We start from the raw sequence: 22,636 nt of genomic DNA on the forward strand, positions 1-22,636 counted from the left end.
ATTATGTGAGTTGTCCAGTAGATGTCACCCCTAGAGGAAAACTACCAGAGTGCAACTAGTTGATATTGGTAGCATTCTTAGCTAGCCATAACTTAATTGGTGTAAACCAATAGAGGTACAAATGGCAGATATACTTTTGTAATTTACTTTCCCATGAGTGGAACGACATTATTTCTGAGCCCTGATCCTCATGAGCACAGTCGAGCATTTACAGACCTGTCAGATGTAACACATCTTTAGTTGACAATTATTTGGTGTATACTAGGCATTTTTGCGCAAGTGCACCTCTCAATATAAATGCTACAAAATAACCTAAATATACTTGTCAATCACAGCTGAAGGCATTCCAATTCAATATGAGGCAATGCCAGTATGAGGATATTTTGAACCTGACAAACTCCACCTCCTGATATCCACATTATGTACTTGAGCATAACAATAACTGGGAGTCAGACTGTGGCCCCTCATACACATCCTGTCTGTTCTTATCATGTTGTATACACTCGTTTGTACATATCTTCCAGTTGCTTAACAGACACACACAAACACACAACTGGCGACATGATGGTTAAAGTGTTTTGCCTGTTGGAGCAATTCTTAAGTTGAGAAAGCCAGACAGTAGACTCATCCATGAAAACCGTAAAGAGTAAAACAACTTTTTTTATGCAGACAGATATAATGAGAATATTTGCGCGTGCCTACTTGCGCTATATTCCACCCAGGGAAAATCTTCATACCACCTCAACCAGTTTTGACCGGAAATGAGTTCCGTTCAGAGGATAAAACACATACAACATCAACTCGATATTTGTTCACTTTGAATGCTTGGATATTCTCAATGGGTGAATACAAAAATGTATAATAATCAAAAAAATTAAAGAAAAAGAAAATATTACACCGAAGCTTTCTCAGGGCGGGCCAATGAGTAAACTGGGCGGGCCTGGACCCGCCCTGGCCCTATGGTGGCTACGCCACTGACATGAAGTCCGTCACTTAACAGCTGCCTTCAGGGGGGTTACAAGTCACATGCCTAACAGGTGAGTCCTCACTTTGTTAGCTGTTTTCTCCAGGTTTTTACAGCAAAACAGAGAGCAAGCTGCAGTGTTAATTGCTAATTACGACATCCTTGTTGGTCTACAGGGGAAAAGTCGTGTTGGTCCTCTCGTGAGCCATTTTAAATTGGTGAAGTTGATCCTAAAACTTAATAATAACATTTTTGTTTAAAGTAGACGCTGTGTCTCGTTTTGCTTAACAAACTGGAGTTGTTTCAATGTGTTTGTGGTTACTCACCTTTCAGACAGAGCCGCACTTTGAATTGCGAATGAGGTTAAGTGGTTTTCAATTTGATAAAACTGCAGCCAACCAAAGATGGAAACTGCACTTACATCAGCATTTATGGCACATTGTAGGCTACCCGTGAGAAAGTGCTTGAGCAATTACTCAGCAAATGTGTCCGGGAAAAGCATTGCAGCGTTGTTCACCTTCTTTAAAACATGTGTTCAAAAATAGACCTCTATACTTGTAGGTGCTGCCCACAGAAGAGGGAGACAGGATGACCGAGGGTCCGATGAAGCGGGGCAGCAGCGGCGGCGGGGACAGTCACTCTGAGCCCGCAGACACACAGCCGGTAGCCGCGAAAGATGCAGAGGGCTCCGGGGTGGCTCTGAAGAAAGAGATCGGCCTGGTCAGCGCCTGTGCCATCATAATCGGTAAGGAGCAGGGACGTGCACAGACATTTTGGGGGGCAGGAGCTCAAGTGAGAAAAAGGGCACTTGCCATAATAATTGATAAAACATTTTTTTTAAACAAATAGTTACAAATAGTTGCACATCTCTGACTTACTGACCAATTTATTTGAATATCCTCACACTCACGCAATTGTTTAATACTCAACAGAATTCTACAAAAATAATCATAACTTTTTTGTTTTACATTCGATTGCATTATGGCTTTATGATATCCTTCACAGTAGACATTTGAACATATAAAATTGTTGACCACCACTTTCATTGAACTGTGGATGATTTAGTCAACTTTGTAACACCCATGGTGTTCCCGGTCCCTTAAAGAAAAGGAATTAGTAACCATCCGGATCAGATAAAACACACATACTCTAGATGTGTCCCCCCCCCCCCCCCCCCCCCCCCCCCCCCCCCCTTATGTGCCCAATCCCCCCATGTGAATCACACCTGGCACTCACAAACACTCACAGAACAATTTGACACATTTCCCGCTCTTATGTGCCCATCCCCCCCACATGGATCACACCTGGCACACGCAATACATGTTCAGTGTCTATTCTTTGTATATTTACTGCAGTTGTTGTTCATATACCAGTAGTCTGATACAATATGTACAGTTTGAAAGGGTGTTAAATTACATTTGGTGATGATTAATGGTTTTTGTGTTAATGTAATAGCAGTTAAAACCGGACCGGTCGAATTTGACCGCGAACACCAAAGTAAGGGGGGGGAAACAAAGACAATAGGAGGGTTAAGGCAGGACATTACAGGCAAAAAGAACGTTATATCTGAATTCATCTATAGATATAAAGCTAATCTGCATTTAAACATAACATTTCCGGGGAAAATACTGATTTGACGTAAGTAACTATCTGGGGAAGTTGTGAGGTGCTATGTTTTTTTTATCCTTTTCACCTTTAATGCCTTGGTAACTGCATGCAAATTTGCGCATTTTAATTAGGCCTAGTTAATGCCTACTTTGCATATCAATGGGGCGATTGTGATGACGTTATTAGATACACATTGTACTGTATTCACCTGTAGTGTCTCCCCAAGTACAGTACATTAGCCTGTATGCCCATGATAAATTGCCTTAGCTAAACCTTGAGCCAACTTATCCATTAGCTGTACCCTACTTTAACTATTTGTTTTTGGCTAATTAGCTGTAAACCTCGAGGCACTGGCAGTTTAGTCATTTGTTCATCTCCACTCACCTTCAAACAAGCCAAGAAAAGCCGGCATAGCATGGGACTTTAAGGTGCAGGTGCTGCTACCTGTCTGTCTGAAGTGGCTGCCGATGACTGTCCGCACCGCTGTGCGCGAGACAGGGAGGGAGGGTAGAGAGAGCATCGGAACTTCAGTCTAATCTCCCGACCTGATATTTTTATTTTGTATTCAATCAATATATTTTTGGAAAGGGAAACTGTGCGCAAACAGCAGTAGATATATATACATTTATTGGAGGAAAGAAAATGGAAAAAAAGCACCCCATTTAAAAAGCGCACTTTCTCTGGAGGAAGTAAAAGGGCAGTGGCTCAAGCCCACTTTGATGTCTGTGTGCACGTGCCTGGTAAGGAGCCTATACATGTTTGTCTCCTAGCATATTTTAAGTAGAGAAAAGGTGTCCTATTTCACTTAGCCTAAGTGAAATAGGTAAACTTAGCCTATGTGAAATAGGGTTCCCTCCTGTTTTTAAGAGAAGACCACTTTATAAATTAAAAATCTAATTCTAAGAGTATGTTCTCTAATTTCATTGCTTTTTGTATTTTATCCTGTATGTTTGTTGTTTGATTTATTTATTTAGTATAATAAATTGCAGGTTATTTTCACACATACATTTTTACTACATAACTTCTTAATTTTATATACATATATTTATTATGTTTGAACATGTTTTATTGAACTTTTTTCTCCACACTATCATAATAATAATAGCTTGGATTTATATAGCACCTTTCATGAGACCCAAGGTCGCTTTACAAAGAAGAGTAGGAACAAACAAAACAAAAGTCAGACAGACAAAACAACAAATAGATTTGGGGCCAAAGGCCTTAGCAAACAGATGGGACTTGAGGGCCCTTTTGAAGGCGTCAAGCGTGGGGATGTCGCGGATCTCCGCAGGGAGAGCGTTCCAGAGGGTGCGGGCTGCCACACTGAAGGCTCTGTCCCCGAAGGTTCGCAGGTTGGTGCGGGGGGTGTTAAGCAGGCCAGAGTCTGAAGACCGCAGGTTCCGGGGTGGGGCATGTGGGCGGAGGAGGTCCGATAAGTACTGGGGGGCATGGGCATGGAGGGACTTGTAGGTGAGGAGGTGGACTTTGTAAGTTATGCGGGACTTGACCGGCAGCCAGTGGATGAGGGTGGGAGCAGGGGTGGATCTACCGGGGTGGCCACCCCAGCTGCCACCCCAGTTGGCATCTTTGTTTTGAAAGAAAAGTTGTGGCTCATCGGACATTTATGAGAGAAAGTCTCTAATGTCCGAGTGCAAGTGAATGCAGCACAAGATGCACGTCATGTAACCCCTCCCCCGGTCCTGGCGCGAGAGTGGAAATATGATTGGTGGCGAATTCACTTGAACGGGATGGCGCAAAACGAGAAGCGTTTCGGACCCAAGCACTGAAGGAATGAGGTAGTTGCGGTCTACAATGACAGAGAAGAGAATGTCAAGTTTGGCTGTACTCAGCATTGAATCAAAACGCACTACAGCTGTTGATCTTAATAAATTTGTGAGGCGTTTTGCTGAACAAAATACTAATCGCCGCATTCAGCTGTAATAGACATGCCAACTTGATGCTCTGCTCACGGATGACTCGATGAGAATAACAAACTGTTAAGATGATGACCTTGTATGCGTGTATATATTTTTTTCTTTGAGGGGGTCTGCCCCCAAAAAACAGTTTTAAGTCCTGAGAAAGTAAAAGACGGTGTGTAAAACTACACTGCTCAGCCAACAGAAAGTAACCACTTTGATTGAACTAGGCCAGTAGGTAAGGACCTTCCACTGGATAATAACTGCAGCGATGTTTTAGCTGAATACACGTTTTTTAACCCTAACTGATGCAGTTAGTCACTTCTTTAATGTTTGTTCTTTCTGATGTAAAGTCAAGGTTGTAACTGTATATCAATAATGATATAATTACTTGTTTTTCAAAATAGAAGGAGGGTGAGCAAGCATCTTGATGAACATTCATCATTAACTCCTCCAAAAAATATAGTTTATTCAATAATAAATGAATATGTGAATCATAACAGTTCTTCACTATATCTGTAAAGCGACTTTGAGCACCTGTAAAAACGCTAACAAATTAAATCTATTATTATTACTATTTATTAACAGTGATTGACAGCTGATAGGAATAATATGATTGTTAATATTATCATATTCATTCAGACAAACATCGATGAGACAGTTAATTAATGTACTTATTGCAGCAGTCTGTATATATTTGGTACCCCTGCTGGTCTAAGAGTGAGACAAACTCATTCAGTTATTGTTCAGTTAAAATTCATTCAATTACGTCTGCCACCTTGTAAGGCTTTACTGATGTGCCACAATAATATCACCTATGTGATTGAGTTAAAATATTAATATTGTGGCTTTCCAAGTTAACATTGATTGTAGGGGTGTAACGGTTCACAAACATTTCGGTTCGGTACGTACCTCGTTTTTAGGTCACGGTTCGGTTCGGTACGTTTTCGGTACAGCAGAAAAAATTATCACAAAACATTAAATATTTTTTTAAAATTATTATTAAACTGACTAATGTATTCAAATAAATACAAAATATAGTAAAATAAACATTAAGGTGCAGCATTTCGATGAACTGAAATAATCTGTATTTGAACTGTACTAGTACCTAAGCAGCCGGCTTGACATTAGGACTTGCTTTTCATTGTATTTTCATGTTGTTTAAAGAAAGATGAACTTGTCCACATTGCTTGCTGAAATGGCAGATCTGCTGGCACTAACAATGCCTCCTGCTGTGGAGAACACCCTCTCTAGGGACAGAGGTAGCAGACACAGCCAGGTAGCGCTTTGCTAACATGGCAACATAAGGATACTTGGCGTTTGTAATAGCTTTGGCTCGGTCTGAACATTCTGCGAGTAGTGGAGGCTTACATGCTAGTGGGAGTTGGGTTTGCGCTTCAGTCTTTTTTCTTTTGGTACCGGTGATATTCACGTTCGGTGATGCCTTTTCAAATGAGTGTGATGTATTGCCAGCCGCGTAACCAATGTTAGTTGAACAATGTCGACAAACAGCTTTGGTTCGGTCCACCTGTCTTTGTCCGTCATCCTTGTACGTAACTGCGAAACCAAAATGTTCCCAAACCGGAGACTTCAATGATGCTGGAGGATTTTCAGCTCAACTTTATCTGCGTTCGCCATGTCGACAGTTCCTCAAATTACTGACTACATTTGAACACATCCCTGTGACCAGCTCTCATAGTATGCCTCTCGTCCAATGAAATGACTTGGTCGCTCTATGATTATATACCTGAGATTACTTCCAGAAAGTTGTTCTCAATTTTTTACATTTAACGCTATATTCGTTCGGTACACACGTGTACCGAACCGAAGGGCCCCTACAAAATAATTTCAGTACGTGTACCGTTACACCCCTAATTGATTGATATGATTGCGATTTCAATCAGCATATACTTCTGTCAGGGGATGCGACCCCTCAAAATCTCCTGCCACCCTCTTGCCACCCCATGAATATTTGTCTACATCCGCCCCTGGGTGGGAGTGATGTGTTGCCACGGCTTTGTATGTGAGAGTACCCTGGCAGCACAGTTTTGAACATACTAGAGCCTGACCAGGGTTAGATAGATAGATAGATCTTTATTTGTCATTGTACAGGTACAACGAAATTACAATAAACTCAAGGTGCCAACACGCAACAACAAGACAATATAAAAACAAGACAATATAAAAACAATAAATGGGACTTAAAAAAGACATGATGGGGAATATGTACATAAATAAATAATAAATAAATTAAATTGCACGATTCCCCTCGTATTGCACGGAAGGCTTATATAATTTAAATATTAGCAGCGTTTAGTGCACATATGGCCCTGGGAAAAAAAACTGAACTTGAGTGTTTGTCCGGGAAGACATGGTACGGAAGCGCCTGCCTGAGCGCAGCCGTACGAAGTGCTCGTTACCCGGGTGGTGTGGATCCTTGAGGATTTTGACTGCCTTCTTAAGGCAAAGAGAGCTGTACAGTACCTCCAGGGAGGGGAGGGGGCAACCGATGATCTTCTAGGCCGAGTTGATGACCCTTTGAAGCGCACCCCTCTCTGCGGCTGTGCAGCTGAGGAACAACACGCAGATGCAGTAGGTGAGGATGCTTTCCACGGCGCAGCGGTAGAAGGACACAAGCAGATCCTGTCTGAGGTGGTAATTCCTGAGTATTCTCAGGAAGTAGAGTCTCTGCTGTGCCTTCTTGACGGTTGCCGTGGTGTTGGTCCTCCAGGACAGGTCCTCCGCCAGGTGAACGCCCAGGAATTTGATCACTGAGACTCTCTCCACACAGCCTCCATCAATGTACAGGGGCTGCATGACGGTCTTCTTCCTCCTAAAGTCAATGATCATTTCCTGGGTTTTCAGCTTGTTCAGCTGCAGGTTGTTTACCTTGCACAAAGCTAGCAGTTGCTCCACCTCTTCCATGTACGTGGTCTCGTCACTATCAATATGTATGGATAAATTAGTGTAAAAACTCGTAAATCATCTGAAACCTTTCTCAAAATGTCTGTTTAAACTGAACCCCTTTGTGTAGCCCTTATCCGCCTGACATGGTGGGCATTTACTGGGATTAACCAGTGGTGACCAACTGAAGAACAATGGCCTTCATGCAGTAACATTCTCTTAAATTAATCTGATAGTTTTTCAACTTCAGATGCACCAAATGTTCTTTCAAATAAGCTCTTACCCAAGTGTGCTGAGTTATGATCCCACGTAATCCTTAATTAGAAGAGAGTGGCCGTTTGCTCATTATTAGCATAATAAATGTCCTCAAATAATGTTGTAACTCTTGCAAAGGCCCAAGAGTTGGAGAGTTGGCAGCCAAAAAAGTAACTTCAGCAGTCGAGAAATTGAGGTACTCTTATTTAAACTCAAAGTAAATGTAAATCTTAAGATTGTCAGTAGTGACTTTCCAGGAGAATCAAAAGGCATCTAAGGGCCGTATGTAAGCCATTCAGGAACTGAATGTAATCAATATAAGGCTCAAATCAAGGGTTTTGATCAATGGACCAATAGTATTTCTTAAGCCCACTAATATAATAATCCAGTCAATACAAATCTCTCAAAGGTATTATCTAAACTATATTCTTAGATTTCCATGTGTTTTTTTCTTCATATTAAACAGGTTTCTTCGCGTTTGTGTGCTCTCGACAACTCGTAAAATGTTCTCTTACCCATATTAATGTCCCTTACCTTGCAGAGTCAGACAAATGTCCCAAAAAACAGTTACTTATGTTGTTTTTTACAACAGGTGGCATTACATTTCAATCAAACTGTACAAAGTGGCCATTGTCTTTCAGACTTGGATTTGTTTGTTGGTCCTTAGAGTTACACAGACGATACAAACTAATTCTGACATTTCTTCAAACATTAAGACATGCATCTTCTCTTTCTAAATCAAAATGGCTATGCGAATATAATCAAGAACGAATATTAAAGATACACATTGTCTATGTTGCTACCAATGTAACAGCCTTGCACTATTTCCAAAAGTAAAGTATGACTACTGCATGATGAAATATTCCAAATGAAAGCAGAAATGATGCCAAACAAGACCAGTTTCTTCACATGAGCTAACCAGCAGTTGGCATGTGCAATGGGAAACTTTGGATACCAGTTTGGGCAGTGTAATCCAAGTATCAGTCTTCTTAAAAAAGAATAGAGCCCAATGTAAAACAATAATTTCAGCTAGTACTTTTGTTCATGCAAAGAGATTTCATATGGACTAGGGTCCCATTGGCCAGCATGAAATGGGGCGTCATGGGACAGGAAATTGTATCATTAACATTAACCTGTCTCACTGTAAATAACCATAATTCCTGCAATGTTTTTATTATTATTATTATTATTATTATTATTATAGCATCCTGCCCTGTGTCTGGTCTTGTTTCTAATTCTGTCCTTTGTGTCTGTTCTCAGGCAACATAATTGGATCAGGGATCTTTGTGAGTCCTAAGGGGGTTCTGGAGAACGCTAGCTCTGTGGGCGTGGCCATCATCGTATGGGTTATCACCGGAGTTATCACCGCCATCGGCGCCCTCTGCTACGCTGAGTTAGGCGTGACCATCCCCAAGTCGGGGGGAGACTACTCCTATGTCAAGGACATCTTTGGAGAACTGGCTGGGTGAGAACAAATGTTAGCATTCATTTTGAAATGCATATAAAAGGTGAGTTTCAAATGCAGTAGCATCTACATATATCTGAGATGAACATACTGACAAAAAGGCCTGAACAAATGTATGTTGTCCCATTTTTCTACAAACAAAACTTCAGAGACCTCACATTAATGGGAATTTGAAGTAAATCCTCACCCCTCCTCTAAAAGTGTAAGCCCCTTCTGATGTTCCCAGCTTCCCAGAATGTCACTGACCCAGTTCCACTCATGTCTCTTGTTTTAAACAACAATGCCCTAGTGTACATGTATAATACACTCCGCTTATGTGCTTAATTTTTCTTTTGTTTCCCTGTTACATTTTGCGTTAACAAAGAGTAGCATGATTTGCCTGTAGTGTGTGTGTGTGTGTGCACTCATGTGACACAAATGTCTTTATGTCCAGGTTCCTGCAACTGTGGATTGCTCTGCTGGTGATCTACCCCACCAACCAGGCTGTGATCGCTCTCACCTTCTCCAACTACGTCCTGCAGCCTCTCTTCCCCTCCTGCCTCCCCCCAGACAGCGGCCTCCGCCTGCTGGCTGCAGTTTGCCTGAGTGAGTCATAGAATTTACATGGAAACTAAATGTGTCAGCTAGGCACAGATCATGACTCAGCATTCAAAGCCCACTTTAAAGAATACATTCCTGCCATGGTGTTTAATTCTACTCTTCTTTCTTCTTCAGTTGTTTTTAAAACACTTCATATTATAGAAAGACACCTTAGTAGGTGGCAGATTTAACTCTTAATAAGGGTGGGTGAGGCTGTACAGCATTTATTTTGCTTTGAAGTGAATGCATCATCAAGTTCAGCACTCGCAAGATTACAACACTGTCTGGAAAACAGATTCAGGGTATGGTCACATATGAGGGAATATTGGTCAGTGACTATTGCATGAAAATTCCCTAAAGTTAAACATTACCTGAGGCGAAGGAAGCAAATATTTAGTTTTTGAAATAGAACGGAAGTCAGTGGTTCAGTAATGGTATTTTGTGTGTGACCGCACCCCTTTTAATGTCTTCTGTATCTGATTAGCTTTGTCTTGTCTGTGGAAAAAATATGATAATGATCTCAAAAACTATGGAAACCAGTACGTTGATCACATTTGGCAAGAATTAGCATGTAAACATGCTCATGATATGTTAGCATTTAGCTCAAAGTACCACTTTGCATAGGTACAGCCTTACAGAACTGCTATCATGGATGGCTATGGCTAACCCAGTTTCAATCACTGCTTGTGAACTCTTATCAAACTGTTCATATGACAGTGTTGCTCAAATTTGAAAAACTATTATTTTACTGTATATCTAGCTTTAAATATTTACTGAAACGTGTATTGTACTATAACTTTAAAATGAGAGTTGCGTTGGGCGGATGCTTGGTTTTGGCTCGACTGTTTTCAACATGGCGGCCAGGTCTCTCATTTATAGTATTTTATTTGTTTACTGGGATTGTTCATCTATATAGAGAACATAAGTCCCGCCCTTCTACTTCCGACCCATGGGACCTTATTTTGGAAAAAATATGTATGGTAGTCATTGGCGAGAGAGAAATAATTTTTCGATCCTGTTTGAATTGTGCCATGAATTACACATGATGATGTTTGTCAATTTAAAAGATAATTTTGCAAGTCACTTGGAAATTATTTTTTAAAATTGACAAACATCATTATGTCAATGGAATGTAACCAAAGTATTCCACACACAACATGGATATCATTTTAACTTTTTTTGTCATCCTTGCCATGCTGTAGTGTTGTTGACATGGGTGAACTGCCACAGTGTGCGCTGGGCCACATGTGTCCAAGACATCTTCACTGCTGGCAAGCTTTTGGCCCTGGGTCTAATCATAATCATGGGAATCGTCCAAATATGCAAAGGTAGGATTTCCAGTCTCTTTAAACTCTTTTAGTTTCTTTACTGTACATGTCTGTCTCTCTTTTGGTAGGGAGGTGGTTACCAGTGTTCTTTGTTGTAACCTCTTCTCACAAATACATTTTTTTTTAAAAATAAAAAAAATATAAAGAGAAGGGTAGAAATTGAGTGTTCATTAATACACAATATAAAACATACAGAATAAACAATGTAATATACCAATTTACTACTAAAACAAAATGTAGAAACATACAAATATTTGAACAAAACATGGGCATAATTTTGACGTTCCCTTCTCAGAATTTCATTTTAATAGTAAATGGATCTGAAGAGGTGTAACTTACCAGTTTTTCACACGTGGGCATCAGCACTTTAGCCACAGTAACACACAATATAAGTTACCTTGTGCTTCTCACGAGATTTGTGATTCCAGCGTGAAAGAGGGATTACAGTCAGTCATAACTCTCTTCACTCATCACTACAGCAATCAACTCCTCCCTGTCTTCTGGCACCATTCCACCGTCCCTCAAAATAGCTGCTATCACCCCTATTCTGAAAAAACCCGGACTAAACCCTGACAACCCTAATAACTTCAGACCAATCTCGAACCTACCCTTTCTGTCAAAAGTTCTGGAACGCGCTGTAGCGGCACAACTTAAGCATCATCTTTCTGCTAATAACCTCTATGAAACTTTTCAATCCGGATTCCGCTCAAACCACAGTACCGAAACGGCACTCCTCAAAATTACAAATGACCTTCTCCTCTCCTCCGATGCTGGTAACCTCAACATCCTCATCCTCCTTGATCTCAGCGCTGCCTTCGACACCATCAATCACTCCATCCTCCTCACCCGTCTTGAAACCACCTTCAACATCACCGGCACTGCCCTCTCTTGGTTCACTTCATACCTCTCTGACAGAAACCAGTTCATCTACATCAATAACTGCAAATCCCCCACCGCTCCTCTCCCCTAAGGTGTCCCTCAAGGTTCAGTTCTCGGCCCCCCCCTCTTTATCCTTTACCTGCTTCCCCTTGGTCACATAATCCGCCGTCATGGACTTCAATTCCACTGCTTTGCCGACAACATCCAGCTTCTCATCTCCACCAAGTCCATCTCCACTGCTACCCACTCCATTCTGACAAACTGCATCACTGAAATAAAATCCTGGCTCCAACTTAACTTCCTGAAACTCAACTGCGATAAATCTGAAATAATAATCATTGGACAAATCAAGCTCACCACACCTATCCATAACTTCACCCTCAACATAGACGGCCCAGTTCAAACCTCCCCTCACATCCGGAACCTAGGCATCATATTTGACCAAACCCTCTCCTACAACAAATACATCAAACGGATCACAAAGACAGCCTTCTTCCACCTCAAAAACATTGCACGTCTACGTCCATCCCTCTCTCCCACTGCTGCCGAAACCCTCATCCACGCCTTCATCACCTCCCGTCAGGACTATTGCAACAGCCTACTCTACGGTTCACCTGCAAAAATCCTCAAAAAACTTCAATATATCCAGAACTCCGCCGCCCGTCTACTCACCCACACCCGAATCCGTGAACACATTACACCCATTCTCATCAAGCTCCACTGGCTCCCCATCCCCCAGAGAATTCAGTACAAGATCCTCCTGATGACATACAAAGCCCTCCATAACCTGGCCCCATCCTACCTGACTGACCTCCTCCACAGACACACTCCCACTCGCTCCCTCCGCTCTGCTACTGCCAACTTCCTGTCCCTCCCCACCCGGACCAACCTCAAGTCCTGGGGCGACAGAGCCTTCTTCGTTGCTGCACCCACCCTCTGTAACTCACTACGCCAATCCATCAAACACGTGGGTTTGCTATCCTGGCTCCAAGATGGTGGAATGAGCTCCCCATTGACATCAGGACGGCAGATAGCTTGCACATCTTCCGGCGCAAACTGAAAACTCATCTCTTTCGACTCCACTTCGAGCGTTAGAACGATTAACGAAGCACTTTTATACTAATAAAGGACTGGCTTACCTAAAGCCAGTTGAGTAGCACTTGAAATGTTTGGCTCTATGAAACCTGATATACTTATATGATTCTGTTTTCTTCAAGGTTGTGTCTTCCTGGTCGAATGTACTTATTGTAAGTCGCTTTGGACAAAAGCGTCAGCTAAATGTAATGTAATGTAATCAGAGATTCTTCCTCCCTCACAGCATTCAAAACATCACTCAAAACCCACCTGTTCAACACTGCATTCAACCACTGACCACCCCCCTCCCCCCTATTTTTTGTTCTGTTTATCTCTTTTTGTATTTCTTTGTTATCTATTTTTTTATTCTTTTTTGTTTTCTCCTCTTAATTCTCTGTCAAAGCGTCTTTGAGTTTCATGAAAAGCGCTATAAAAGTCCCATGTATTATTATTATTATTATTATAACCCTTCATCCCCCTCATAATCCTCACACACACTTACACACTCATTCATGTGACTCGCCCCCTCATAATATCTTACTTTGCGTGGTATATAAACTAGAGATGCAGGCTAATTAATATGTCTCTTGGATGTTGTTTGGTGACCTCTGCTGCTCAGCCTTTGGTAGTGAAAAGCAGTTGACAATGTAACGTCATTTCAATGAATTCTGACGTTTCCTCGTTCTCAGGTCACTATTACTGGTTGGAGCCAGAACACGCCTTCGAGACGTTCAGAGACTACGGTGTGGGTCAGATAGCTCTGTCCTTCCTACAAGGATCCTTCGCTTATGGAGGCTGGAACTTCCTCAACTACGTCACAGAGGAGTTGGTTGACCCGTACAGGTAACATGCACAAGCATCAAAACCTGCAAAAAGAACAAAATGCATTAAAGGATTAAGGACAGACAATTATGCTTCATTCATTAACTTGATCTATTCCTACCTAAATCCAGCATTAAAAAGTAAATATTAAAAAAACATTTTTTTTAAAGGGAGTTTTCTTTAAATGTGTTATTTTCCCATATAATCTGAGGTAAAAATTCTATACGTTTAGCCTATTTACTGATGGTGCCTTAAAAAGGATTTAACTAGCAAGATTGAAACTGTTATAAAGACATGTTAACCTAAAATAATGTAAACAATGAAAACTAAAGATGTTATTAATAAGGAAAGACGCACACACCACAAATCTTCATAAACCATGAACATTAATCTTGTCTTTTGTCCTCTTAGGAATCTCCCTCTTGCGATCTTCATCTCTATCCCCATCGTCACCTTCGTTTACGTGTTCGCCAACATAGCCTACATCACCGCCATGAGCCCGCAGGAGCTGCTGGCCTCAAACGCTGTGGCAGTGGTGAGAAAACACACCCAGAATAAATGTTTTATTCCATATTATATCATCTTTTTTTAAAGATCATATAAAAGAAAGTCTGTTTTTATACTAGAAAATATTATTTGTTAACTGAACTAATAAACATAAAAATTGGCCATTAATGTGATTTTGTGTAATCTGTTAGTTCAATATTCATTACATTATTTTATGACAAATAATACTTGACATATTCGTGATCAGTCCAATTCATATTAAATACGATTTTATAGGTTAACTGAGTAAAAAGCAGTATAATAACCATTAAGTCTCAATCAAACGTAGCTAATGCATGGATCTAGAGCAGGGGGGTCAAACCTAATTTCATCGCAGGCCACATTAGCATTATGGTTGCACTCAAAGGGCCGGTTGTAACTATATACATATATAATATATATAAAATAATGTATTGTATTACATTATTGCCTCTGAATTGGATTATTATTGAATAGGGTAATTAACTACGTCTGAAAGCAGAAGTCCAGGGCAAATAATCGCAAGTCTCTTCAGTGGCATGTCACAAAACGAGATGCATTGTGGGACATGTAGTTTATGGGCAACCTGCTTCTGTAAAGTGGCATGTAACCATATAATAAACGTATTATAATCTTTGCAAGCTCTTGTGGGCCACATAAAATGAAGTCGCGGGCCGGATTTGGCCCCCGGGCCTTGAATTTGACACCCCTGATCTAGAGGCTAATCGGCAGCCATTTACAGAAACCACCTAGCTGTCACACGTTTATTCTTCTCACTCCATTTTAAAATGTCTTGATAAGTCACTGTTATTAAAGTGTTCTCTCCTCCTCCTCCTCTCTTTCTCTACTTCTAATGTTTCTCCCAGACTTTTGGAGAGAAGTTGCTCGGTGTAATGTCATGGATCATGCCCATCTCTGCGGCTCTCTCCACCTTCGGGGGGGTCAACGGCTCCCTCTTCACATCGTCACGGTCAGTTTATCCTCCATCTTTTGTCATTGCAGTTTCTGTGGCTGCTGTGCTTCTTTTTTTTTTTAATGGACTTGTTCCTTTGCTGACATTTGAGCCCGTAGATGTATATGGAGAAACTGGGTAAGCAGTGTAAAAATCAGGAAGCTACACAGAAATTGTAAAATGTATGATAGGTAACAATCTTTCACCATTAGGGCTACAAATTAGTTTTTTTGGATTATATTGGAAAAGTCTGAACAGAACATTATATTCCCTGTTCTGTAATTTGAGGTACTTTAAAGTGTTTTATGCTACTCTATATTTTTCCAATACATTTGACTGACCGCTTTAGTTACTTAATAGATTCCGACTGAACCCATACAAATTATTAATAAACCAATACAAAACATTGACATATATTCGTAGTTTTAGGGTAAGGTGTCATTCACACTGATGCTGTCCCCACCCCTTTTTTTAAATGGCCGATTTTTGTCCCATTACATTTAGAAGCATCATTTTTTTTTTTTTAAATGTTCTGAAAAACAGCTTGAACCAAAAAAAGGACATGTAGAATGAATCAATGTGCAATGTCGTTAGCTCAAAAAGCATGCATGGACTGATCAATAACTAAATGTTTGACATGTCTTGTTCCCCCCCAATCTCAGTAATCATCTGCTTTCTTGAAGACTATTTAAAAATACATTTGTCCTCACGACTTTTCAACACAAGGTGACGCCCTTGTTTGGTAAATGTATTATAGTTTTTAAGTTAGTATTGCTACATTTACTTAAATAAAACATCCGAGTGCTTCTTTCACCACATTCCACAGTACTCTTGTTTTGCTAAATGTTTCACCCTGACTTGTGCACTCTGTCTCTACAATAATGACCTGAGCTGTGTTCCCTGAGCTCTCAGCTGCTGAGTGCACACTGTAAATAAGCAGCAGCTGCCTCTGCTCTCAGTACTTCACCGTCTCCTCTTCTGTCTCTCAGGCTGTTTTTCGCCGGAGCGAGGGCAGGCCATCTCCCATGTCTGCTGGCCATGATTCACGTCAAACGCTGCACCCCCATCCCTGCCTTACTCTTCACTGTGAGTCCTTATCAAAACACTACATCCACTTTTTGTCCTTTTTTGTCTTTTGAAGAGATGATGACCCCTCCCTGTCGCCATTTTCAGTTGATCTCCACCCTGCTGATGTTGTGCACCAGTGACATTTACACCCTCATAAACTACGTGGGCTTCATCAACTACCTCTTCTATGGCGTCACCGTCGCCGGGCAGATCGTCCTGCGCTTTAAAGAGCCCGATATGTATCGACCCATTAAGGTAAATAGACTAATAGGTATTGAAAAGAAAACCAAATAAAAGATAAAAACACAATATTATTATGTGTATATTAAATGTGTTTAGATATCACAGTTATAGTCAGTACAGGTAGGTTGATAGATTCAGAATGATTCAAAGGCTTATTGTCAAATGCACAATGGCTACAGTTTTGGCTCCTCCAACAATGCAACATAAACGTACATAAAAAAACAATAGAAATAGTTGAAGAAATATAAATAATATACAGCAAGTAAATGAAGAAATTAGTAGGATATACATGATGGATGGAAAAATATAAAATTAAGAAAAGTGAATGCAAACTGAAACTGTGTACAGTGGAATACATACATTTTTCCTTGTTTAATATATATAATTCTGGTTGATGTTTAAACCAACAATCAAATTTCACAATTCTTTGAAACAATGCTTGATCATAAAGGTTTCTATATGCAGGGGTGCACATAACTTTTTTGCCCTGGTTCTCAAAGGAGCACCTGGAGATATTGCTTGGTGCTCATCCTTAAAATGAAATAAACCGTAACTTTTGAGGGGGTCTTGACTTTATTTGCCAAACACACGGCACTGAACACACATGCAGAGGTGAACACAGAACACACATGCAGAGGTGAACACAAGACAACATTAGCACGACCAGTAATCCTACAAGCATCACTACCCTCCTGACTGTTCTCCTCACTGTCTTCCTCTATGTCAGACATGGTAGCTGATGATGTAGGCCTACTACTTTCTCTCTGGTTGAGTCTGCGATTAGATACTTGATTCCACAAGTCAACAGCTGGGTTTGGGTCGAAAGTCTCTGTTGTCATCTTAGAAAAGTGGATGTAATCAAATAAGTATGTGAACATAACCAATAGCCTACTATAGCCAATAACAAATTAATGTAACTTATTTTATTTGTGTTGTTCATATCTTATTTTACCTTAACATTTATTTATTTATGCATTTTTTTTTTTTTATCTCCAGTTTTAAAGGATATTTTTGGTTACTGTCCTATAGTATACATTGGAATGATTTCAAACCTGTTTATCCCAATAATTACAAAGGAGTGCCTTGAAAATATGTGTTTACATAAATTGTGACCAAACCGTTTGAATTTAGACTAAGAGTCCTTTACCTCACTGAGCTGTAGTTAACTCATCAGCCTCTCAGTCTGACTGGAGAGGACTCTCCCTCCACATTATTGTAGAAACATCTTCTTCTTATCTCCGTTAGAGCAGCTAGCACAGCACCAGATTATAATAACAACAGCGCTGGTACCACCCTCCCTCTCTCCCTCGCTCACTAGCATTTTGGCTGTGAGCTGCGGGCGCCAGATAAGCCAACATCCCCCATTTTCATCACTTACAGCACCCATCGTACAGGGCAAATGAAACGTGGAACCGGGGTGAAAAGGGTGTTACATTTACTTAATTGTGAATATTATTACATCAAGGCCGAAAATTAGGATGAGCCCCAACAGTCAAAATGTTTTTTTCCCTCCCAGAACTGCCAGCGCAGCACCTCCCCAGATCTGGCGCCCTAGGCGAACATCTAGCCAGCGCTACGGGCCGGCCCTGAGTTCATATCATGGTTCATATGCAACTCGCAAATATCTTTCTCTCTCATCTCTCCTTTCTCCTCTATTTTCTCTTTTCCCTTCTCTCTCTCCCTCTTCCCTTCTCTCTCTCCCTCTCTCAATGTTGGTACGCAAATGCGCTTTGTTTCAAATGACCCGGTGCTCTTTTTTTGGCGGAGGTGCGCATGCGCACCTGCGCACCAGTTATGTGCAGCCCTGTCTATATGGCCCAAAGAGGTGTCGTAGGGCAAGCGCAATTAAACAAGACAATTCAAAGTGCTTTGCAAAAACATTAAAAGCATTAAGACAAAGAAAATCATAAATTACCCCCATTTTGAAACCCCCATTAGCCAAGAGAATACAAAATAATGTAATATAATTATTTTATTTAAGAAAAGGCAGTGGAAAATAGACATCAGTCTTGATTTAAAATTATTTAGAGTTGCAGCAGACCAGCCGTTTTCTGGGAGTGTGTTCCAGATAACATAAAAAATGTCTTTAATGATGATCAGACCGTGTAATTTTACTTTTGTTTCTCCCTGGTCCTCCAGGTGAGTCTGATGTGGCCGGTGATCTACCTGCTTTTCTGGGCCTTCCTGATAGTCTTCTCCCTCTACTCTGAGCCGGTTGTCTGCGGCATGGGCCTGGCCATAATGATGACCGGCGTCCCTGTCTATTTCCTGGGAGTCTACTGGGAAAAGAAGCCACAGTGTGTTGATAGTTTGATGGGTAAGGCAACATTCTACTGTCTCAAAATAGAAGATGTTTAGAGTTTGAAAATGTTATTTGAAAAATATCATATAGGAATTGAATTGTTAAGGTTATGTTCATCAGGCTAAATGTCTTTTAATTAAGCACTTTTCATATTAAATAATTTCCTTGGTATCTTTCCCCAACTGTACCCAGGTAAATTTACTCATCTGTGCCAAAAGCTTTGTTCGGTGGTCTATCCGGACATGGGGGACAAGGTGGAGCCCCAAGGGTCTCCAAAAGAAGATGGAGATAAGGAAGATGGAGGAAGCCCTCTGACAGCTGAATCTTGATGATGTGCATAAACAATCTCCAACAATGCCTCGCTCTTTTTTTATTTGTAAGGAGGAGGGGCAAAAAGGCACTTAGGAAAGACTCTTCGAGAGATTATCACACATATGCACTTGTTCTACGACATTGGCACGGGCATAGATGCTTTGTTGAAAAGTCACTGATGTTTAACTTATGTAACACTGAACATGAAATGATTACTTAAAAATATGTATATGTCTTGTTATTTTGTATTCAAGTGTGGAGTAATTATTATTCCATCGGAAAATGTTTTTATATGCAAGTTGTTTTGTAAAATCTGTGTTTGTATTCTCACCTCACCTAACACTAAAATGACATTTTGCAGATGGAATAATGTGTGCGTTAACGCAAAAAAAAAGTAACGCCACTAATTATTTGAACACGATTAACGCATATATATTTATATATGTGTATATATATGTATGTGTGTGTGTATATATATATATATGTGTGTATGTATATATGTGTGTATAAATTATTCATTTAAAAATATTCCTGTTGAAGGTTTTTTTTTTTTTTTTTTTTTGATCAATAGTTATTTTCTCGATTTATGAAGAGTTTATGTGAAGTGCGATTTTCTTAAAAGGAAAAAAAGTGTCCAATTAGGCATAGCGTGGAAAGAGCAAAAACGGCTACATTTCAAGTTCTTTATTTATAAATTTAACAGAAAGCTTTTGTTTGAAAATTAAATATTACTATTAGTTGCCCAATGCATATTTAGCACGTGGTTCCCGTATACCACGTTTTTTTTTCCAATCTTAAAACTATTTTAGACAAGAGTTTTTGACAAGTTGAATGCCTGTTAAAAAAAATGATACTCGGATGCACTCTTTTCGCACACTGCAGTAGTATTGTCACTGTGCTGCCTGCTGAACCTCCTCATCAATGTTTTATCTACCTGTTGGAACACCTGACGTAGAAGGGGCGGAGCCCACGCACCGTGAGCGATCAAATTGCGGAAGTCATGGGCTATGACGAGCCGGGCTTGGTTACAATTTTACGATGCCCTGAAATGGACAGGAAAGAAGATGCATTTGCTTTCAAAATACAAGCCTGAATCAGTATCCAAATAATGCTGGATCAATTCAAAGTTGTGGATGAAATGAATCAAATCAAACCAGTACATCTAATTGGTGTATTCTAAATCATATTTATTTATACAACACTAAGTACTGTCAAATATGTTACATCTTGTAGCCTACACAACAATTGTAAACAAACTTTTCTAATCCAGGGTAGCCTATAACATACCGAAATAACGTAAGCCTAGAGCTTTTAGGAGCTTGAGTCTGTGGAAATTCCGGGCAGCTGCACACTCTGATAGTTTAGTAATCCAGTATTTGCTCTACCTAGTGATTTAGAATCAATTTCCCCCCTGTGTTGACACAATTATTGTTAGGGTAAATGGATTCCCCAATTAGTTCGTTTGGATAACTATTTTACTTTTTTTTTTAACTTTTTGGAAGTAATTAGGCTACTGGCCACCACAACCATCTTACATTAAAAGTGAATAATTAGGGTACGTGTTATGATAATAGTGTGACATATTTACAGGATGCTACTTGCCATCTACCAAGGTACAGTAGCCTAGTCTTCAATAGGTTATACTTGTACTGGAACTATTTCCCACACTTCTAATCCTTCTGTCCATCTGCGGATGAAGACCATAACATGTGGTTGAAATACATGAACACAGCTATAGTGGCTCAAACTTGGGTTAAGATTATTATTTTTGATCTGAACCTCTAAATTACTGTTATCACTGTTCCCTGCAGACCTGTCACAACCGTCACAACAGGCAAAGCACAGCAATTAATAACACTAACGAGGGCTCTGCATATCCCTCGTTAATGTAACAGTCTGTGCTTTTTGTACTCACGCATCACAATTCAAAATGTCTGCTGGGAAAAAGGCCTATTATTCTCCCAGAAATGATATTAAAGCAGTGTTTGGATATTTTACAGGGAAATTACAAAACAATACATAGTTTGTTTGCTTTTGATATCAAGCCAGACATTTTTCAGACAGACATTTCTCAGGTGGCAACATGTAGGATCATGACCTCAATATTTCTAGAAAGTCCTATCTCTTTTCCAATAAATGTCCATTAAGCTGGTGAGGCAGCTATGAAAATGAATCCCCTGTAACTTGCGTGTACACCGTGTATACCATAATTAATGTTATTAGTTTCACCGAGGCTATTCCTGTTATGTACAAATGTTATATGAATAAGGCCTAATAAAAAAATACCTTCCTGTGAATTTAAAATGCGTATTTTATTTTGAAAGGGGTGACAGGAAGTCTTTTGATTATACTCTCATCCATTGACACTACATGGATCCACAGTATTTGGGTTTCCAGCCATCTGACTGCATTCGTCTATTGGAGGGGGTTCGGTTGAACCGCTTTACTTTTCAAATACTGGGGACTCTGCACAGAGTAGAGGTAGGTATTTATTCTGTAGCTTAAACCATTCACATAAACACACCTCCATGCTAAGTTAGCTAGCGCTGTAGCTCTCTCACTGAGCAAGCTTGACAGCATCTGAAGGTTAGCTCTGCTCGGTCACTTGGCTAGCCACTGCCTCGTTTCACTGACCTGCATCATCGACTGGGGGAGTGTAATGCTAACTTGAATCTATTTGATACCTAAATGTTTTTTTACAACGTAAATTATGAAGATAGAGGTAGGTTATTGACAAGTTTAGCCATGTCTATGAGTAAATAACGCTATGCCAATATGTCACCAGGAAGAGCTTTCAGCTTACCAGACGTAGTTGAAGTAGTTTGAACTGTTTTTGCAATATTTACTCTTTGGCTTTGTGTTTTAGTGACACCATAGCTCTTTTAATGATTCCGTTATTATGGTGTAGTAACAGCTTTACGTCATTAGCCTAACGTTACACACACAGGTGGTATTTTTCAGTGACAGGAACTGGAAGTGAAATTATGCTAATAATCGTAGTATAACTCTGCTCTGTTACTTTTCTGTCATTTAACATATCCATGACACCCCATGTACACACACACACACACACACACACACACACACACACACACACACACACACACACACACACACACACACACACACACACACACACACACACACACACACACACACACACACACACACACACACACACACACACACACAGCCATGTCTCCTTCAGTACCCCTACAGGAGATGATCCGGGCCATCAGGTCAGCCAGGACGCAGTGTGAGGAGCGAGGTGTCATCCAGAGGGAGTGTGCAGCCATCCGGGCACAGTTCAGACAGGCAGACAATGGGGGGCGATCGCACAACCTGGCAAAGCTGCTCTACGTGCACATGCTAGGCTACCCTGCTCACTTTGGTCAGGTGAGGGGGGATTGTGCTAATTCCTTTCATGGGTTTGCTTGGGT

General features: G+C 40.5%; 2 protein-coding genes across 3 annotated transcripts in view; both read left to right on the forward strand.

Annotated features, from left to right (window-relative positions):
* The first annotated feature begins 966 nt into the window (after positions 1–966).
* Positions 967–19,241, forward strand: slc7a8b (solute carrier family 7 member 8b). Of its 2 annotated transcripts, XM_034215510.1 has the most exons (12): positions 967–1,037; positions 1,526–1,709; positions 8,908–9,112; positions 9,546–9,697; positions 10,894–11,019; positions 13,662–13,815; positions 14,206–14,329; positions 15,186–15,289; positions 16,261–16,357; positions 16,445–16,594; positions 18,722–18,899; positions 19,077–19,241. In XM_034215510.1, exons 2-12 carry the CDS (start codon positions 1,553–1,555, stop codon positions 19,211–19,213), a joined length of 1,584 nt encoding a protein of 527 aa, XP_034071401.1. In that variant the 5' UTR covers positions 967–1,037; positions 1,526–1,552; the 3' UTR covers positions 19,214–19,241. The 2 variants fall into 2 exon arrangements, with proteins under 2 accessions (XP_034071401.1, XP_034071402.1); XM_034215511.1 differs by lacking the exon at positions 967–1,037 and having other exon boundaries at positions 1,350–1,709.
* Positions 19,242–21,546: 2,305 nt separating this feature from the next.
* The window catches only part of ap1g2 (adaptor related protein complex 1 subunit gamma 2), a 21,318-nt gene continuing 20,228 nt past the window's right edge, over positions 21,547–22,636 (forward strand). Inside the window, exons 1-2 of the mRNA XM_034215257.1 lie at positions 21,547–21,677; positions 22,390–22,592. Coding sequence (XP_034071148.1) covers positions 22,392–22,592 — 201 coding nt within the window. The 5' untranslated portion in view covers positions 21,547–21,677; positions 22,390–22,391. The remainder of the gene's footprint in view (positions 21,678–22,389; positions 22,593–22,636) is intronic.

Source organism: Gymnodraco acuticeps, unplaced genomic scaffold, assembly GCF_902827175.1.
Source record: "Gymnodraco acuticeps unplaced genomic scaffold, fGymAcu1.1, whole genome shotgun sequence".
Lineage (NCBI taxonomy): Eukaryota > Metazoa > Chordata > Actinopteri > Perciformes > Bathydraconidae > Gymnodraco > Gymnodraco acuticeps.